The sequence below is a fragment of the Clupea harengus genome, chromosome 22 (assembly GCF_900700415.2).
Source record: "Clupea harengus chromosome 22, Ch_v2.0.2, whole genome shotgun sequence".
Lineage (NCBI taxonomy): Eukaryota > Metazoa > Chordata > Actinopteri > Clupeiformes > Clupeidae > Clupea > Clupea harengus.
In genome coordinates, this window is record NC_045173.1 from 8743791 (window position 1) to 8765050 (window position 21260).

The window sequence follows — 21260 nt, forward strand, 5'->3', positions numbered from 1 at the left end:
TCACTCACACAGAGGCGTCCATCAGAGACAACACTCCCCAAGGTGAGAGGAGACACTCTGGCCCAGACTGCCTACACACTAACGCGTAAACAAAGTCTGCTCTGTAACTCACCGAAAATATTTCAAGGCAATAGCACGCAACAGGGAACACACACATAAGTACACAAATCCATGATGACAAACTACACATGACGGAGAAAAATACAGGACAGAAATGATTCTGTGCTTACTAAGTCCTTGAAGAATACTGTATTGCAAAGATAAAAGGTAATCGCAGGTCAACACAACCTACGATCTCATTGATGAAATGACTGCGTTGTAAATACAATAGACCTATTGTTCTGGATTCTGGAGGCTTCAAGGAGGATTCTCCCCAAGAGACGATATGATCTATATGTTGATGAACAACCTGTAAATATTAAAGTTGTATTAATGTTTCTGCTGTGCAACAGCACGCCATCTCCCAAAGCTGTTTTGATAGCACCAATAGGTCCACGAGAGCTTAAAACGCCATTTTAAAGTAATTGCATACTCTATTAAATTAAGCTCAGATGCTTGTTTACCATTTGCAAATTGCATGGGTCCCACTGGGGTAGGCTGGTCCAGAGCTTATTAACTACAATACAGGCACACATGTGGTCCCGCTTACAGCAGTGTGCATGTGGGAATACACAATGTCCCTACGCCACCACCACCCCCACCCCCACCCCCACTCCATCATCCCCATTCTGTACAGTGCGCACAACTACAGAACAATGGGTCTTTTCTGTGTAAATGTAATGAAGAAATGTGTGTGTGTGCTAGGCATCATCTTTTAGAGCATATTTCACAATAAGGCATGTAGCTTTGGAGAGCTTTGTCAAATGACAATGCAGCCATATATTCCAGAAATAGCCGCGCTCCCAGAGAGATGTCTTTACTCTCCGTGTCCCAAAATGCCTTACTCAGGAAGTTCAACCACACCAGTAACCCAGCACAGAACATCTGTCACTACACCCCGACATGAGATTATGATTTCACAGCAAGAGCAGGGAGAAGCCACTGGTGTTCCCTGGTTGTAGTGAGCTGTAGGAGTCTGTCCTGTCTGTGAAAGGTCCTACCTGGTCTCGAAGCTGCTGTGTTTTGACTGTGTGGGCCTTGATGTGTTTGTAGTGAGCTTTGAGAGTCTGTCCTGTCTGTGAAAGGTCCTACCTGGTCCCGAAGCTGCTGTGTTTTGACTGTGTGGGCCTTGATGTGTTTGCGCAGGGAGCTGGGGTCTGTGTAGCGCTTGGTGCATCCAGGCAGCTGACAGGCGTAAGGCTTCTGTTCACCACACAACACAGAGAGACAGAGGAGCTCAGGACAAACACAGATTTGGCCTCTGACACAGCGCTGGGTTAAGTAAGGGAATGCAAACAGATGTAATCAAGCAGGATAAGCACAGGTGCAGTGCGATAGCTAGAGAGTTTACAAATAAAGGAAATTATTGATGACATCTCAGAGTAGTACAGATTGCAAGATCTCTGAGAGGAGTTCCTGACCACAGTTGTAAAGCAATGTGACAGCTCTGTAATTAGTACAAACAACGTCATACCTTTCTGCTGTGTAACCAAAGGAAAGCAAGCAATGCGAGAGACAGGCAGAGAGAGAGAGAGAGAGAGAAAGAGGCGGGTGAATTCTTTTTTTATGATTCAATAACATTATTAAATGTCTTACATCATCCTGGCTGCTGGAATGAAAACTTTGCTTATATTCATAACAGACTGAATGAATCATGAAACACATTACTGTACACATTTGGGTTAGTTCATATTAGTTATGAACAGATATTTTCCACACCTTCTGCACGTGAAGCTTGCGGCAACAGCGCAAGTGATGATGGCACCGTGGCAACCGCTGTCAGGCCCACGTGAACCGAAAAGGCTACATGAAAACCACCCAACTTTAACGCAGCCCACCATGTTGACTTAAGTGTGCATAGGAAACAGATATCACTGGCAGGCTGGATGTTACAAGACCTTTATTAGCTGGCGTGAAACCCAAGCGGCGAGTGCTGCGGGCGACGAGAGACACGCGGCCAGCACTGGTAGCAGTGGAGTAGCTGTCTTTCCCACTCCCTCCACTCATTAAAGTGAAAGGGGATCTCTGCTGCCGAAGCCCACTGTAATTCCTGACTGGGACTTGTGTAAATAAAGAGGCTGTTATTCCAAAGGATTTCACTGGGCTGGAAAAAGTGACAGGCATGCTCCGACCGCTTGTTTGTTAGTATTAGCACTAATGGGCTTGATATGCACCCTAACTCTCTGAGAGGACAGATGACCAAATTATTTTTTTAAAGGGGGGCAGGGTAAATTGACACAGGATGAAGAGAGAGAGAGAGAGAGAGAGAGAGAGAGAGAGAAGAAAGAGAGGGTTTTGTACGTCAATGGCCATAAAAACAAATGGTAAAACTTTTTAAAGTAGCCAAAGCCCTCCTCTGGGGCCAAATAATTGTCAACATATTTTCAGTAAGGCTTTGGAAGTAGTTGAACCATTGCGACTGTGGAGCCGCCTATTTTATTCACTAATGCAGCGCTACTGATTATATTCAGATCAAAATGATGTGCAGCTGATCTTTACACGATTTGCTCAGAGACCTGAGATTCCCCTGTGTAGGGTTTAGCGTGGTTCTAAAGCAGTTCTGAGATGATGTGCAGGAAGGTACCGTGTCCAAGTGCGTTCGCTGGTGTTTGGCCCTGTCACTGGAGTTGCTGAAGGCCTTGAGGCAGCCGGAGTGCTGGCAGATGTAGGGCTTCTCTCCCGTGTGGCTCCGCAGATGGATCTTCAGGTTCTCCAGGCGAGAGAAAGCCTTACTGCAGCCTTCAAACTGGACAGACGCAACAAAAGACATTGACTACATTATATTCAAATTCTAAAATCGACTGTTGCATTTTGGAACTGCGTTTCTTTCTCAAACTCAGCTAAAAAAAATGTTGAAGACATTCATGGAATGTCATAAAAGTTCATGTTCATGTTGTTGTGTGGTAATGTCAGCAAACAAACTGATTACCAGCTTCCTTAAGTGGTGTTGGCATATGGTTTCAATAATATGTCTAAATACCAGAGAGGAGGGTATCGGTTAAAACGAACACGTATAATATGACCACGAGGTTACAAAGGGTAGTCATTAATAACCAGCCCCGGCCCCTCCTCCTTACCTCCGCCATACCTACAGAAATGAGTGCTATGCAAGTCTTGGAAAATGGCAACACACCATAAAATTGTAATTTCCTGAGCTGCACTGTATGTAGTAAAAACTGTGAAGAAAAGGAGTTAAGCTCTTGTTACATAGAGAGGCCATGGTCCCTTTTATTTGCCAGTTCAGTATACACAAGAAGTGAAATATAACCTCAAATGTCACAGAAGCATCACCTTGAGTCCAGATTGTGCATTAAGGATCACAACATATGCCAAAATATGTTATTGGTATAAGATCCGAAAAAGTTTAAGGAGAATACAGCATTTGCACACCACCACATACACACACACATACACACATACACACACACACACACACACACAGACACACATGCACATTCCATCTCTATGAAAGGTCTATGAAAAGTAACTAACTTAATAACTTACTCCTGAACTGACTCCTGAACAACAGCAGGTAGTTACATACATGTACACATCTGCATGTAGATCAAAAGTGATGAAGAACAGCCTATGGAATATTTATTCACAAAAACAGTTAACTTATTTATTTATTGACAAAATGGTCCAACATTAAATGACCATAGTGTGAACGAATATGTGAACATCTCCCTCCAATAACTGGTGTGAACCCTTTTAACAATAAAGACTACAATCAAACACGTGCTGCTGATCGGTCCCACACAACAGTTGGGGGGAATTCTGACCCATTCCTCCAGACAGAAGAACTTTAACTCTGTGGTTTTAGTGGGCTCTCTGGCATAACCCCTTCCTTCTCCCTCCTTGAGACAGAGCCAAATGGCTCTGTTTTTGACCCATCCATCCACAAAACCATCAGTCTTCTGACTCATCTAGTTGGCCTAAAACTCAACTTAAGCAATGTTCTTCTCAGAAAGAAGTGACTTCCATCTTGGTATCCTCCCATGCATACAATTCTGGGTCTTGTTTCCCCGTGATAACGGACTGATGAACTGATGAACTGATGGACTGAGATAAAGTCAGGGTATCCATCTTTGAGGTAAAGATCAACAGTCTTTAAGAAAGGCAGGAACTTTAAAAACATAAGTCGATCTACCAAAGCATGGTTAAGGCAGAGGACATTTCAAAGTCTGGACCATAATCCAATAGAATACCAATAGAAATGTAGAATCTGAAGCAGAGGGGTCATGCAAGAAAGCCCACTGCTGCTGAAGTTCTTCTGTATGGAGAAATGGGCCAAAAACTGTCGCACAGGACTGATTAAATGTGACTGCAAATGTTTTCTTGAAGTCATTGCTAAAGAGGTTACAACATTCATTAGAAGGAAGGGTTCACATACTTTTTCACACTAAGACATATTATTATTGCATCATCTGGTCAATAAATGAATAAATAAGTCCACCATTTTCTGTAAATGTGGATTCCATCTGCCTCTCTTCATCAATTTGTATAACTTAAATAAAGATCTGATCACATTTTGGGTTATATTTATGCAGATTTTCAGAACTCTGTAATGGGTTCCAAAACATTGTAGCCCCACTATACATAGTGGAGTAAATCATGTACTCAGAAGGATTCAAGACTGTATTTATTTTTACACTGATTATTCACATAATTAACAACAACATCAGTTGAAACCATTGCTATACTGAAAGAACAGCAGCCACAGTAACTTCAAAGACACGAATAACTCTCTCTACATCTCAGGGGAGTTCAGAGGAAACCTTATGCATATTATAGACAAAAGATTTCCCACATTTCATTGTTTTTTTTTTGTTTTCCAAGCCTGCCAATGTGTCTTTCAGTAAGTCTCTTAATAACCGCAAATAAATAACACACATGTACCCAGCTTTTATTTAATGTGCTGTTAAGCTTACGAGAAATGTGCTGAAAAGGCCACTTGCTCTTACAGTGAGACGTTTTCTTGGAACTTTGAAATTACTCACTTCATGCCTGGCTTGAGTGCAATATTAAAATCATAAATCATCCGAATGCCTTCCAGATGGACACCCTGTGCTCGCTGCGTATATCAAACCAAAAGCTGAAGCATTGCCATGCATCAACATTTCAGCATCCTGCGTCCGCATTCGAGTCTACTGAGGCCAGAGCAGCGCTTGAGTAAGAGGGTAAATAATCACGAAGGCGGGGTGCTTCTCAGTAGTGCTCATCAGGCAGCCTTTGCCCAGCACTTTATCACGCTCTGGGGAGACGGTGATGGATTCAGGGTCAAATCTGATTTCACTTACAGAAATATCTTTTCTTCTTTTTAGACTGTTGCAATTTTTCTTTAACGTCATTTATTTATTTATTTGAAAATGTGTTTTGAAATCTGTTTTTCCCGATAACCGACCCAAATATATTTCACTCACTGATGACAACTCCGTGATTTAAAGACCACTGCGCGATCAACAACACGTGATGTCCCTTCGGACCCATGTGAGGATGCTCTGCCCGTGGCTTCCCCCTCTCTTAATCCACTCTTGTGCTATTCCCCTCAGCTGGAGGCCGATGTCTAAACATCACTTATGTGTCCCTGCACAGATTCATCAATGCAGGCGTGTCAGCTGTAATGCTGATAGATATCCAGTCATCTGATTCATTTACAATACAACTCAGAGAAGGGCTTTACTTTCGTGGTTCGGCGCGATCATTCCATGCTCGTACACTCTTGCTCACCAGTTGACTAATAAAGCGTAGTGCTAAAAAAAGCGAGAGCTTGCAAGAAACCAAATTAGTCAACAAATGTAATTATTTAGTTTGCTGCTGTTTCATGACTGTGTGTAATATGGCTGATAAATCTCGAGGGTGGTAGAGTTTAATGGTATTTATAATAACATAACTCTAATAATAAGCCTGTTTACAGTGTGACATCATCATTTGTATTGAATGTGAAAGAGGTGAAAGTAGTAAAACAAAATTTGTGTCTACATTAGCGTCTCATTCCAATAATAATGGTGAATAAAACGTTTGTATTAATGAGAATATTTTACCTGGAAACATTATAAAATGTAATGACCAAAACTGTTACAAGTAGGATCCAGCATTGCAACTGGGAATTCAGCTTGACTTAAAAAATGACCTGTTACTGCAATCAGCATTTTTTAGGCATTACCATTTGACCACTGGATAACCTCTTATCAACTCATTGGCATTTAATACAGATATAGCTCAGGCCTACCCACAATTGTCTTGTTGTTAGCTAGGCATCACATCATTTACATCTTTGCCATGTTGCTTTTTCCATCTTCAAATCGAAATGCAATGGATGAGTGTCTCTTTCAAGTGTTAGTGTAACACTGGAGAGTGAGAGTTGGTGTAACGGTGGAGAGTGAGTCATTTTGACATTTTTAAATCTGACTGCCAGGAGAAGTCCTAAAACTGAAAGACATTGTGTTGCCTCAGTATTCTCTCTGTCAGCAAACTTGTTTCCCATAATATAATTTGACAAATGATCGCTTTGTTATCTCCAAGACATTTCCTTTCACTGCTTCATGTAATCAAATACATACAAGTATTTTGTTCTCCATCACAATGCCACAGTACTGAAGTGAGCCTGTGAGTTTACTACCCACATGTTGCAGGATGAGGTCAATGCAGCCAACAGGTCTGTGAACAAACAGGAAATGAGTGCATGTCTGCTCCAAAGTAACTAACATTTAATCATGAGCTTGTCTCAAGTCTAAGAAGCAGAGGTTTCTCGTTTGTTTGCTTTTCAATTCATGGGAACATCCTAAAAATCCCAGTTCCTTCAGAATACATCCCACCTTTGTCCACATCAACCCCCATGTGAAGTGGCCTCGTCTCAGACTAGCGAACATTCCTAGCATTTCCTCAGGGAAGCCTTCAGTATGCATAATGAAACAAAACACCAGGAGAGACAAGGACAGTTAAGCTCAAACCATCCTTCCATCTTCAGCTGAGTGTGCAGCATGACCACATCATTTTAGTTCAACTGTCTGAAAAAGGACATTGATGTCAGGTTACAACATCAATGTAGCAAACCAGCAGTGGGAAAAAAACAATAGTAAAACTCTTGGGAGATTTCCCAAATATTGATTGTGTATATATTCTATGGCTTCTATGAAAGCATGACTACAAGAGCATTTACGTGACATCTCAAGAACGGACGTGAACTGCAGTGGTCAGACTGAGCTTGTGCTTCTCTTTCTCTTCTTGGCCTGTACGTGGAGGCACAGATGGACGCTTAGTGAGCCCGTGAGAAAGAACAGGATATTGTAAAGAGACTTATTTTCTAGTTCATAGCCTGCCAGAGGCGATGGATTAAATCATGTTTTTGTAACATTTAGTTCAACTCACCATGCACTTGTTGGGCTTTTCCCCGGAGTGGACCCTCATGTGGATCAGGAGTTTGTAGCGCGCGTTGAAGGGCTTGTACCGGCGCACGCAGCCTGCCCAGAAGCAGGTGAAGTCCTCACCTTTCCGCTGGTCCACATGAACCTTCTCTATGTGCCTCACCAGCTCCTCGGTCTGCTTGTACGCAGCGCAGCAATCCAACCACAGGCAGGCCTGCTCATCTCCCGGTGACACGCACAGCCCACTTCCCTCCAGACCGCTGGCTGGCAGTCTGCCTTGAATCTGGAGGTCCTTGGACAGCACAGAGGTCATGATGCAGTCCTTGAGTTCTGTGGCAGGACACTGATGGGAGTTGAGGTGTTCGTGTGGTGAAGGTAAGGTGGAGCATGGCCCAGGATGGTGGTGCTCCTGACTGAGATGTACTCGATCCTCCTCATGCTTCAAGTGGAAGAGCCCCTTGTTGCACGCCGGAAACTCGTCGTCCGGCTCCTGCTTTAGAGAGACGTGAAGTTCCTGTTGCCGTGGAGGGCCGTTTGTGATGACATCGTGGCTAGCTCTGGACAGAGGAAGCGTGGAAAGGGGAGCAGAGCACAGGAGCTCTGAAGAGGAGCAGAAGGAAAGGCTGACAGGGGATGAAGAGGAGGAAGAGTAGAAGTGGGGTGGTGAGCTCATAGATATTGAGGAGGTCAGAGAGTGGAGGTAATCCTTGGGACTGTGAGAGCTTTGAGGCAGTTGGACTTGAGGACAGGCAGCCACAGGACTAGACACTTCCTTATTGACTCTGAGACGAGCGGTCATGGCCTTCTGGTTGGAACTCACAGTGGAGGCCACGTTCATGTCCGCAGAGGTAACAGACACAGGAGACATGGAGAAACGATACATGCTGCCAAGGAGAACTGAGTTGGTCAAATGATGAGAGCTTCCTGGGGTCGATGGAACGTGAAGGAGGTTGTCATCCGTGCCGAATCCTGGTCGGAAGCCATAGGAAGTCAGCTGGACCTCAGAGGGCCCAAGGCTTGTGGGTCCCATGAGGACACCTGAAATGCTGTCTTATTTGTTTGAGACTCTAACAGACGTGGTCTCAGAGTTGGACCTAAGAGTCTCCCGCTTTCCTCTCTGAATGGGCAGGAGACCAAATGCAATTAAACAGGGGGTGCCACAGCACCTATGCATATTCTTACTCGCCGAAAACCTTAAAAAGAAAGAATTGATAAAACTTCAATGTAATGGTATAATTATCAAAACAATGATAAAAGTCTGTCATTGTTTGTGAGACAAAAGAGTTAGATACATGATGCTAGTACCTTGAAGGAGTGTGCTGGTGTTTGTTGCTGTGCTGGAGTGCAGTGTTCGCAGATAGGTGTTGTCACTCATTCTCCTTATCATTTTGGATCACTTCTGCCTCAGCGCTGCCAGCTCATCTCACATCAGCTTACATTGCTGCAGGTCAACAATTATCTCAACTGGAGGATAAAGAAAATAAGAAATGTGGTTTTAGCCAAAGAACAATTTGCCATATCTGCAGGATCCACATACATTACACATTTCTCACATCTAAAGCACATCTATAAAGCTTTATTCCTTATGAAGAACATTAGTATTCAAATATAAAGCACATCTATAAAGCTTTATTCCTTATGAAGAACATTAGTACTCACATCTAAAGCACATCTATAAAGCTTTATTCCTTATGAAGAACATTAGTATTCACATAGAAAGCGCATCTATAAAGCTTTATTCCTTATAAAGAACATTAGTGCTTACATCTAAAGCACATCTATAAAGCTTTATTCCTTATGAAGAACATTAGTATTCAAATATAAAGCAAATCTATAAAGATGTATTCCTTATGAAGAACATTAGTACTCACATCTAAACCACATCTATAAAGCTTTATTCCTTATAAAGAACATTAGTATTCACATATAAAGCAAATCTATAAAGCTTTATTCCTTATGAAGAACATTAGTTCTCACATCCAAAGCACATTTATAAAGCTTTATTCCTTATAAAGAACATTAGTACTCAGATCTAAAGCACATCTATAAAGCTTTATTCCTTATGAAGAACATTAGTATTCAAATATAAAGCAAATCTATAAAGATGTATTCCTTATGAAGAACATTAGTACTCACATCTAAAGCACATCTATAAAGCTTTATTCCTTATGAAGAACATTAGTATTCACATATAAAGCACATCTATAAAGCTTTATTCCTTATGAAGAACATTAGTACTCACATCTAAAGCACATCTATAAAGCTTTATTCCTTATGAAGAACATTAGTACCTAAAGAGGGGAAAGCAGATGTTCTGAGCTCCATCACTGGGGCCTTTTCTATCCACACTCTTTCATAAAGCTAGAGAGCAGGCGAACTAGTTGGGAGGTCAACTGACATGTATGATTACATGGATCACGCGCCAGCCGCCAAGACCTTTTGGAGCTGCTCACAGCCTGTGGACATGTATATTTTTACTTCTCGTAGGTGTGCAAGTTGTCAGTGTGATTTCAGTCTGAATGACACCTCGGACACAGCGTGCCAGTAAAGAGGAACAAACAGAGGTTTGTGCCAGGGCAGATCGCCTGGAACCTCGGCCAGATGAGGATGCAGAGGCGAGCGTAGTCCGAAGACTTAATGGACCAGATCTTTCAGCTAATGAGAAACAGGCAGGCCAGAGCAGGGCGAGGACTTATGCTATCCAACAGTCACACTACTGTACGATCTTAGGTGAAACCTTTCATGGTCGACATGCTTTGTGATTTCTTTCTCAGCACAAAGTGCTATTTATACGGCAGCCATTGGCGATTTATTGCCTGAGGAAAACCACAAATATACAAAAGAATATACATACAAGCATGTCCCTAAAAGGTCATTTTATGAATAGTTTTGTTTTGAATAGTTTTTTGTTTTTAAATAGTTTTGGTTTCAGATTGATTTCGACAGTCTTAATGAACTGTTTAAACATAAAGAGTGTGGTCTCCAGATAAATCAAACCTGCTAGGAAAGTGAAAAGAAATCAGACAACTAAATGATCACTACATTTCTAAAACATACATTCAATCTTTTCATTGAGGCTACATTCAGATACTTCTAACATGTGTACTGTGACAGTATCTTTAATTGTACGATCTACTTTTTGTCACTGTGCCACACACTTTTGTGGCACATTATGTCAATCAGATCACGGATCAACTTATCTTTCTGAATTCTGCCACTTGTTTGTCAGGCACTTGATACATTTTCCTTTGTTTACAATCCCACACACACATAGAACATAGAATTAAACCACTGTGCTGTGATTGAAATGTGTGCCACAAATTTGAGTGATGCTATATATGCACTGCCACAGTGTTTTCACGACTATAATTGAATCATGAAGTGAGCATATGGCAACTTAAAAAAATTAAACAAGGCTGGAAGCGGTAAGTGAGTTTATGCCTGCAGTTTCCTGGTACACTCTGTTTAATAGTATTATTGCTCTTCCAGTAAATCTGTACCGTTCTCCACACTAAAGACATGCCATCTCTCTTGCCAGAAGTGTGGTGGGAAGCTAATTAGAAAAGTGTATGAAAGTGCAAATGTGGCCACAATATGAGTGAGTGAAAGCCAAAAAAGGCCAGAACACATGTTGTACGCTACAGGGATGTTCCCTGACAGAAAAGCCTGGGTTCTCACTTCACACAGCAGAAAATAAATACATATGTCACAGCATCGATCATGCTGAGTCATTTGCTATAAAGTCACTGTTCACTTTTCCATTACATTAGGAACTTTCTATACAGCGACTCAGGATTTCTTAACAGTTGAACCTCAATTTCTGGTTTTATGTGTTCCTTAATGGTCTATTCATTTGACCTGTAATAGACTGTCAATTCAACTTAAATTAACCAGTTCACAGACTATGTAGAAAGTGGATACAGAATGGACTACAACAAATGTACCAAATCATCAGCATACATATACATAAATGTAATTAATAATACATTTCTCTGAATTAAGTTTTAAATATATATGTATATATAAATATTTTCTTGATAGGACATTGCTTTGAGTATGTTAAACATCTTTCTAATACCTCTTGTGGAACCATCATAGTGATTGTTTTGGATGTTTTGCTAAAGATTTTATATAAAAGTTTAAGTTTAGTTTAGTTTTTTTTGCCAAAACAACAATTAAAGGAAAACTAAATCTTGTGAAGTAATTAGTAGAAGTGGAGCAATAAAATGTAATGTCACTCGGATAGAGGAGAGTCCTGTGCTCTCTGTGATCATTTCATTTTGCAGTTGACAAGACTGGATGTCGGACATGACACAGTGCATTGTGACAAGGATGAGCATATCTGATTCTTTCCAGAAACTATCTTGGAAGAATTAATTCAAGGAATTTTTTCCCCCGTGTTCTTGGAAAAGGGACTGATAATTATATTCAACTGGCAATGGATTGTGCACTGAGAATGTGTTCTCAATGCATTACTTTTAAAGTATCTTGTAAGCCTTTCATTAGAGTCTCAATTATCGAACATAATTTCACATGTTACACTTTTTAAAAGTGTGAGGTTTGAGCAACAGCTTAAAACACTAGTTACCATACTATACTGTACTGTACTAGTTACCATACTTTACCACTTGAAGTAACTATTCAGGGGAATGTCAAATGTTAAATGCTAACAATAAAATAAACTAGAGTGACCTTGACAAGTTTAGGAAATATCTAGAGGTCATGAATATTGCATCTCATATAGTATGTTAACTCTTTGTTCTCCGGGTCAATGAGGCCTAAATGGCAACATGGCCACTGTGGCAGTCACATGTGCTAGGGCTTGAATGCCCAGACCTGTATAATTCTTATCTGCTGCCTAAGTTACAATTTTTAACTTCACATTAAATGTGTGTGCCTCTTGTTCCCCTGCTGCCTTCTTCAGTAAAACATTCAATACGGTAATTACTACCATTAGGGGTGTGCATACTCATGATTTTTAGTATTTGAATATCAGACGGCGTCTACAAATGACTATTTGGTTATTTCCACGAGGGTGAGGGGCTACAGTACATGAAAACTGTACTGGGAAAGCAGCGTACATAGTGCCAGCTCACTCCACAGATGAATTCCAAACTACTGTGCATACCAGCTCCACAAATGAACGATGGCATTATTTGAAGTGAGTATTTGCTTAGTATCCCATACTTTCCATAACTTCCCATGATTCTGTGCATGTGCATAATAACTGATAGGGATACTTGTCTGTTTGAATAGTTTGAATGCAAACTGTTATCCAGATATTTGATAATCCGTGCCGACACCCCTAGTAAAATGCTCAGTGAGTCTACACATATCTTCCAACCACAGAAGCTGACTTTTACACCCAATCAGCTACTTTAGAAGTTAAATTAGCCATAATATATTGCAACCCTGCACAACAATGTGTTTTCCTTAAGGACCGTTTCCCCCTTCTTCTCATTCTACACCTAGTTTTCAGCATTCAATTCACGGTTCAGAGCCCCTGTTTGAGTCTCTGAGGGACGTACGCAATCTGAAACAGATGTGGGAAATATATTTTTTAAACACTCTGCTACTTCCTTTTGCAGTATCTTCAACGCCGTGTCATTTTATCCATGTCAATTAGTGTGCGTGGCTATTTTTATCCAGTGTTAACATACCTCTGAATTTAAATACTTTATCAACAAGAACCGCAGTGTCATGTAGATGTTTTACAGACCTTTTCTGCTATACATGGTAAAGGAAAATAAACCGTCCGTGGAACTGCGAGAAGAGGGGGGAAAGTATTTAGCACACCATCCATTAGACATAAGAAAAGCATATGCTTTCTGTTAGAACCTGCTCTGTTTTAGATATCATTGAAGTTCCTTTAAAACAGCTGGTCAGTTTCAGGAGAAGCAATGTGTTCCTCTCAACAGTAAATATCTTGGCCTTGAACTTGCTGAGACAGTGACAACGCACCAAACCAGCTTCAAGTTGAACTCATAATGGAAACCAAGGCTTCCAAGGAGACTCAGTGTTACAAATATGAAAACATTTAAAGATTGAATGAAATTGTACTGGTAAGAAATGTATTCCCGCAAGTAAATTGTGGTGTTTGACATTGCAAAAACTTGAACACCAAGTATCACCAAACACCAAAGATCATGCTTGAAGAAATCTCTGAAAAATGAAAACATCTATAGGCCTAGCTATCCAGATTTGATTTAGATTTTTTTGTACTAGCTGCCATGACATGATTAAATCAGGATGGCATAACTCACTCTACTTGTTAGATCAACTATATACGGGGTCTAATGTGAAACAGCATTATGAACATCATTTACACAAATTCTGTAAGCACACCGACTGTAAACAATTAGTATAAAACAGCCATATATGGATTGCGGGCGTAGACACAAACACAGACATTTTATCAGTGACTGTGAGTCAGTTATGTGTTAGTAGATGGACCATCAGACAAGTCTGCAAGGGACATTTTCCAGAAGGATGGAAGAACTGAGGAATATGTTGTGTTGGATGTAACAATCAGTGGCTTAAGATCCTTATGCTGGTGAAAACCTGAACTGAGAATCTGATGTGTGGAAAAAACATATATGAAAACATGGGCTATTTTGAAAGCTGGAATGTTCCATGGCATTCATATCCAAGAGAACATGTTGTACATTAAAAAAAAAACAGCAATACAGATGATGTAGTTTTCATTTCCACAAACTGAATTCCATAACTGCTGCTTTTCAATGGTATCTTTACTGGCATTTCAAGTTTGACATAAGGAACACTTGTCCAACTAATCATACGTGTTTTACTGTTTATCACCTCATCCTAATAAGTCAACCTTTTATAACAGCTGGTTGTTGCTCCCTGCCACAATAATCTATGGAAGCACACAATAGGCTCCAAATTGAGTGATTGAGATACCACTGAGTGTTAAAACTGGGTCATTTACAGCAGATATACAACAAAGTCCAGACATGCTCTATTTACTTACACAGTAATGAAACATGTTTATTTTACAAAAAAGGGAAAACAAACACTGGCCAAAACCTCTGGGTTCCAGTGTAAGCTCTGGCACAGGCTAGCGTTAGCATTCCCGCTGTGCATGGCAGCACCATTCCAAGAAAAGGCCCTCTTTCACAAACCACCTTCAAAGGTGGTATAACTAACAGCTAAAACAAAGATCCACAGTGGACTCGCCGCCAAGTCTTTAACAGTGTCACACAGTGGAGTGGAGACACTCTTTTTGCAAACACTGAGCACATTAAAAAGGCCTGCAATATGGCAACTTCAAAGTTCTCTACCCTTAATCTTTATCTTAGATGTTTATCTGACTACAGAGATGGAGACACTTTCTTTTTTTAGCCGAATCAAAAACACACGAGCAGCCACTTATGCCTTGTATACTCTGGTTTAAATGCCGTCCGTCATGCATCTTCATATGTATATGATCAGCACAAGCCTTATCTCGTGCTTGGTGATGGCACACTAACTAAAAACTTAAATGTGTGCACAGAGTTTCAGCACATTCGCACTTTTCTCAGTTGTAGGTTTACATCCGTCCAGGTTAGTCATGTGCACAATGGCCCACGGCTGTGCCTGACCGTGGAGAGAGTCCTTGAAGGCTAAAACAGTTCAACATGTGTCTAGCTCTTGGTCATCAGGAGTAACACATTTCCTGGGACCTGACTAACCCCGTCATCACCAGAAAGGACTGCAGGCAACCACAGCGCCGTGCTGCCGGATCCAAACATTTACAAGCGCAAGTGCAAATCTGTGTGCGAGCTCGGCGGAGCGCAGATGGCAGGAAATACCACTGAAATGACAGTGGCCGAATCCAAACCACTAGACAGAGAGATCGTCTGCTCAGCCTGGAGCAGGACACTAACTCAGGGCTCACACACTCAGGCCCTCTCTGCCCACGCTGCCGTAACTGGACAGGTTTACGAGACCTTCACAATCAGCCTTGGAATTATTTAGCATAGTCTGTCTTGTGACTTATAGGGAACATTGTCAACCCCAGTTATCCTTTGCCTGCAGAGAGAAATCTGAGTGAAATGTGCAGATCTACACAAATGGGTGCACTGTAGACACATTGAAACTGCAGGTATTAAAGCGCCGATGTAACCAGTGTGCTCTGCAGCTGACGGTCTGTTATGTCCTAAGTAAATGCAGCAAGGGGATATCAAAGCCACTGGTCTGAAAGTGATGAGAGTGAATGAGAGAGAAATGGAATCTGCTGAGGTTTTAAAATCATCAATATGCATAACCACAAAAACTGAATGTTCTGACTAAATTAGAACAAACGATGAAACTCCATAGATTCAGTCTGCTGCACCATGGGTGTCCATGTCTGTTGTGGCATGCGGACCGCACTTAAAGACATTTTTGAGAGGAACACAACCTTACAACATAAGTTATTGCTCAGCTGTGACTATGGTTGCTTTTTGGAGGTTCTGATCTTAATTATAGCTAAATTATTCACATTTGGCATTCGAGGGAATACACAGATGGACAATTGTTCTGTGTCCGTGAGGTGGAGGGGTGGACATATTGTGTTCATTAATTAAGACCAGTGATGGATGCACAGTGGTCTTTACAAACCAAGCCATCCAGTTCTCATGCAACTGAACCCCATGTAATGCTTGTCTATCAAATGTCCATTCGGTATTTCTAAGTCGTAGTACCCTTCTGTTGGATAGTTCAATGTTTTTCTGTATTGGTATTTTAGCATACAAATATTTGCATCGTGTGGCTATTCATGAGGACTTTTTATCTTTTCTTTGAAGGATTTCATCAGCTGGTGTTAAGCATTTTGTGTACTCAAAATGTTTCACTGTGTCAGGGACCTAGAGCTGATGAAGACCATTTATGTGTCAGCTCTTCTTACGCCACACATGAGAAAGAAACTTTCAACCTTTTATTAACTAAACGTTCAAGGCAAATCACACATCCTACTTAAACAGGAAACAGACACAACTGATGCAACTGACAGATGTTCCTTCCTGGGATCTTAATGTATTAAACCCGCAACAGAGCACAGACTATTGTAATCTAAACTCAGATTCCAGCTCGCAGACAATGCTCATATGCTCAACACACTGGCAAACTTCCTCCTTTGTTACATGGTGAATATATTCCCCTTGCTGTTATAACACAGACCCAGAAAAGTTTACTATTTAACGAAATAAGATCAGGTGGTGGGCTTTTTAACAAGGACAAAAGCAGGGGAGTGCTGAGGTGCACATTCGCCTTTTAAAGAGGTTTTTAGAGTTGGAGTCACTAGCACAAGCATGAGTAATTAGGCTAGGTGTTTCAAATCAAACCTTAGGGGTCTATACTGACTTCTTCCCTATCTACCCTAATGCCGATTACGACTACGCTTTTGGCCCTGGGCAAGCCACGACACTGAGTAACTCAATAACACTCTTTTTTCAGAAATAACTTACAGTTAAATCAAACATCTCCCGCATATTGACTAAAAAACTATGAATGGCACTTCTGTGGAGCTTCAGCTGGTTTTGTCAAGTCTTGGGATCTTGGTTTAGGATAAGATTAAAGGGCAGTTTTGCTAGCAAAAATGTTTCTCTTTAGCTAAAAGGAACATAGGAGCACAATTACCTGATTTAAAACTAGCTATTGTTTTTAGTCTCACTAGGACAGGCAAGCACATTAACATATCCCACATAATCTGCAACATAATATACAGAAGTTAAAGGACTTGGAGGCTCAAAGTATAACAAACTGTAGAAACACATTTACATGCTCTGTGGCAATCAAGCAATATATCATGCAGTAGTAGTACTTTGTACTGCTTAGTGAAAATGAAAAAGATAAATGAAAGTAAATGCTCACATTTTACTGTACATATATTGAGAGATTGCCTAAAGACAGACCTCATACCTTTAAAGCCTAATAGAGGCCTAAACCCACTATTAAAGTGATGAAGAAAAAATGAAGCAGGCAAAAACATGGCATCAGATCTTCCTCAATTTCATCACACAATTAACTGAGCTGTTTTCTTTGAGAGATGATAGTCACAGAGGTTCTGCAACCTAGAACCTCAGCTTACTGTTGTCATGGTGATCAACAGTGCTCTGTGAGACACCAATACCACATAGGCATCCCTCAGAGTACCTGCTGAGGCAGTTATTTTACAGGTATTTTTCTTATGAAGGAAAGGTAAAGATATAATTATCGCCATTGTCTACCTGGTAAATGTGAATGGTACAAGGGGAGTATTCATGCCTTCATTTAAAAGCAAATAATTTACTTACAAAACAGAGAGAAAGATTCTGACCAAGCTTTCCAAATGAGCTGCTTATGAAACTGCAAAACAGACAGTTTGCTTCATAAATACTCATTACGGCAAATATACAACAAACCACAGATCATTTTGTAACAACGGCAAACCCTAAACAACCTAAAACAGACCGTGAGAAAGAGAGAACTTCTCATTCTTCACACACTAACTCAAGAAGAGGAAAATCCCCTTTTACAAGGATGATCACCTCAAATGAAATGCAATGTTCTGTAAAAATAGCCTGAGGTAAGATAGGGCTGCAAGACTCAGGAACATCCCCATTTTATGAGGAACAAATGTTTCCCCAAAATAACTATCAAGAAGAGGCCAGTAAAACAGCTGAGCATCCTTCATAATTCAGTCAGTTTAATCCGCTGGGAAACAGTGGTAAAATATACTAATATAGTCCATACTGCTCATTTTACAACAATATTCTAGTCTTTGAAATGTTAGCCTGAACAGTATAGACTGAAATGCTGTCTTCAATGAATAATTAACAGTAGTGAGATATACTGAAGATGAAAATCAGCCAGAGCAATATTCTATCTGAATACATCTCAAGGTTGCAACTAATTCCAAGACAGGTGTGTAGACAAACAAAACTGACTTGGTAAGTGCCTGATAAGATGCCTGAAAAGAAATGGGAGTGCATATATAAATACTTCTATTCAGGGAATGGTCGAGCCATATCATTCTTAAACTGATGGACACAGATCTGAGCAAAAGTTCCTAATAACCGTTACATGGGCACATACACACACATACATGAAGAATGAATGTGCGATGAATGTGCGATGAATTGCCATAAATAATACACTGTAATGCTGGGAAGAAGAGTTTAGAATGGTTGTCATATAACCAGCGCTGAATAGACAATCCAGATTCCAGACTTACATTTTTCACATGCATCTCCAGCCAAACTATGAAATTGATGAGGGCACTGGGAGACATTTAGGGGAACAATGCCCGTTCCCCCCTTCAAAGCTGTAGACAAGGTGTTCATCACTGCATAACCTAAATCCAACACAAGTCTTCGCTTAGACTACATGATGATTTTCTCATTCAGATATATTTGAAGTAGGATAGATATCAATTTGAATGTGCAGCAGCTCTGAAGTAGGATGTATTAATGAAAACTACTGGAAAAACAAAAAAATATTTTTTTCAAAATTTCTGCACATCCCATGCATCTTGTCAATGTTTATATTCCACGCGTTCGCCTTTGCAAGTCATCAGAAATGTAAACAAATGCATGGGATTATCTGAAAGGCAAAGACGAGTAAAACCTGCACAGCAATATCTACATTCTCCCTCTAATAACTTGGAAGTACGCTGAGTTTTGGAGGTCATTTTGGAGGTTTGGAGCATTTTTATTTGTAAGCCTTGCCTCTGAGTCTGACATGACAGGACAGTTTCAATGACACGGCATGGCCACATTTAAGAATGCAGGGCAGGTTGATTGTAGAGTAGGCTATTTTATTTATATATCTATTATACACATACATATATTAATAATTTATGGGATATCATTTTTTATTTGTTAGTATATATATTTAGCAGCCAATCGACATAAAATATTTATATTAACTACCAGGAACTAATAACTGCAGATAGCACAGTTGTGTATAATTGATAAACGTCGTATACCTTTTATTTATGCAATTAGCCTTAAATCACCTATCCGTTCAATACGACTGACATTTAATACTGAATGCACTGACTATCTTGGTCACTGACTGAATTGCCAGCAACACTCGGAAAGCTCTGAAGTTACAGCACTGGTAGTCCTACAAAGATTTACACAGAAGTAAACTAGAGGAATCTCTCACTGCCAATCAGTTTGCACTGATGAACTTAACTTGGCCAAAGCAGAATGTGGTGCGTAGCAACTTTCATTCATAAGGCAAGACGATAACTGAAGACGATATGATATGCATAAAGATGTAGGCAGCAAAAAGCAGATAATTGCCGAGATGTAAATGCCCATTTTGTTCTTCCAAAACAGAGGCGGTTTAACGTTAGCCTATTGCATTGACAAGATAGAAAAAAAAAAGACATTTTCTTCAAAGGATCAAAAATGAGCTGTTAATGCTGCCTGGATTGCCACTTACCGAAAAAGCACATGAAGTTGATTGTATGCCAGTGCACTATGTTCCTCTGTCTTGTGCATCTGTTCCTTGGTGTGCAGTTCAAACTCCCAAACCTCCACTCCCTCCCCCGTCGAACGTGGGATGTGTTTCAGATTTTAAGGCTCAGATTGCATGGACCCCTAGATTAATACACTGCGTCATGTTCTTATCTGTGCTTGAAGGGTACTGTGGCCCTAGAACTTTTGTGATACCTTGGGTCGTGGCATACACATGCTTAAAGTAAAACACTGACATTCAAAATGGTAACATCAGGGTTCTCAACTTCTACCTTGCGATTAAGCCATGCTCTTCATCAGCGTTGCATTTCCACTCACTGCTACTCACATTCCAAACTAACTAACTGTTAATGATCACTTATGCCGCACCAGCTTTTAAAATACTACTGTCGTTTCATTCAAGGACAGGTACGGTGCAAATGTTGTAATATAGCTTACTTTTCATAGTTCAGATTTTAGTTGCTGAGCTGACTGCAACAGCGCCCTCTACCGTAAAATGTAAATAAAATCTCCAAAGACAGCTCAATTTATGCAAACAAACATTTTAACGATGTATTAACCCGACATGCCCAAACCATATTGTCATCCAAGCTGCAGCATTCGCTCATAATGTGCCAAACATTTGTGATCTGTGATTGTCTTTACTATAGGTAAAGCAGGGTGAAAGACAAGAAACCCCTTAAATATGAAAATCATCAGCAGTTCAGGAAACCGGTGAGAAAACACAAGAGCTCTGGTGACGTCTGTGGCCTGAGCACGAGGAGCACTTAACAAGGAAGACACTTTCAAGAACAAGTGAAACAAAAGCTCTCTACATTGGTGGATGAATTCTTAATCAAATGAAATTAAACACAGGCAGTGCTTCAACACACAGGAACAGGTTACACAACAAGCATGTAAAAGAGAATATGTAAACGGTACATCAGCTGGAGAAGTTCAGCTGTTCTTCCTAGCAGGTTTGAATCAATTCCAGTCCAAATGTACACATTTCACCCATCTTTTAAAATACTAATTAAGGATAAATGAAAAAATAAATCCATCAACCGATCTTCTTGTTGGAACTGCCCCTTGCTCATGATTGAGGGTCTTCTTGTGCTGCCAGTCCTCTTGTACTCAGTGTGTCCTAAATGTTTCATTAGCCGTGAAGGCAGAGGGTAGAGTGTCCCAGTAGTCCCGCATCAGAGGAAGGCCTCCTGTGTGATGTGTAATTCATCAAGCCGTCTGTACGTCTGACCGAGACCATGCTTTGGTGCGCAAATGGTACACCATATCTGTGTGTGCGCGGGCAACACACACACACACACACACACACACACACACACACACACACACACACACACACACACAC

General features: G+C 40.7%; 1 protein-coding gene across 2 annotated transcripts in view; it reads right to left on the reverse strand.

Moving 5' to 3' along the window:
* Nucleotides 1–21257, reverse strand: part of LOC105908394 (zinc finger protein GLIS1) — a 30649-nt gene extending 9392 nt beyond the window's left edge. The window contains exons 1-5 of one of the 2 annotated variants that reach the window (XM_031559359.2): nt 19878–21257; nt 8772–8930; nt 7471–8659; nt 2684–2845; nt 1192–1302 (exon numbers count right to left, since the gene is read on the reverse strand). In XM_031559359.2, the coding sequence (XP_031415219.1) occupies nt 1192–1302; nt 2684–2845; nt 7471–8496 (1299 nt within the window). In that variant the 5' untranslated portion in view covers nt 8497–8659; nt 8772–8930; nt 19878–21257. Of the gene's footprint in view, nt 1–1191; nt 1303–2683; nt 2846–7470; nt 8660–8771; nt 9342–19877 lie in introns of those variants that run through there. The other variant, XM_012836894.3, reaches the window with a different exon arrangement.
* Nucleotides 21258–21260: the final 3 nt, after the last annotated feature.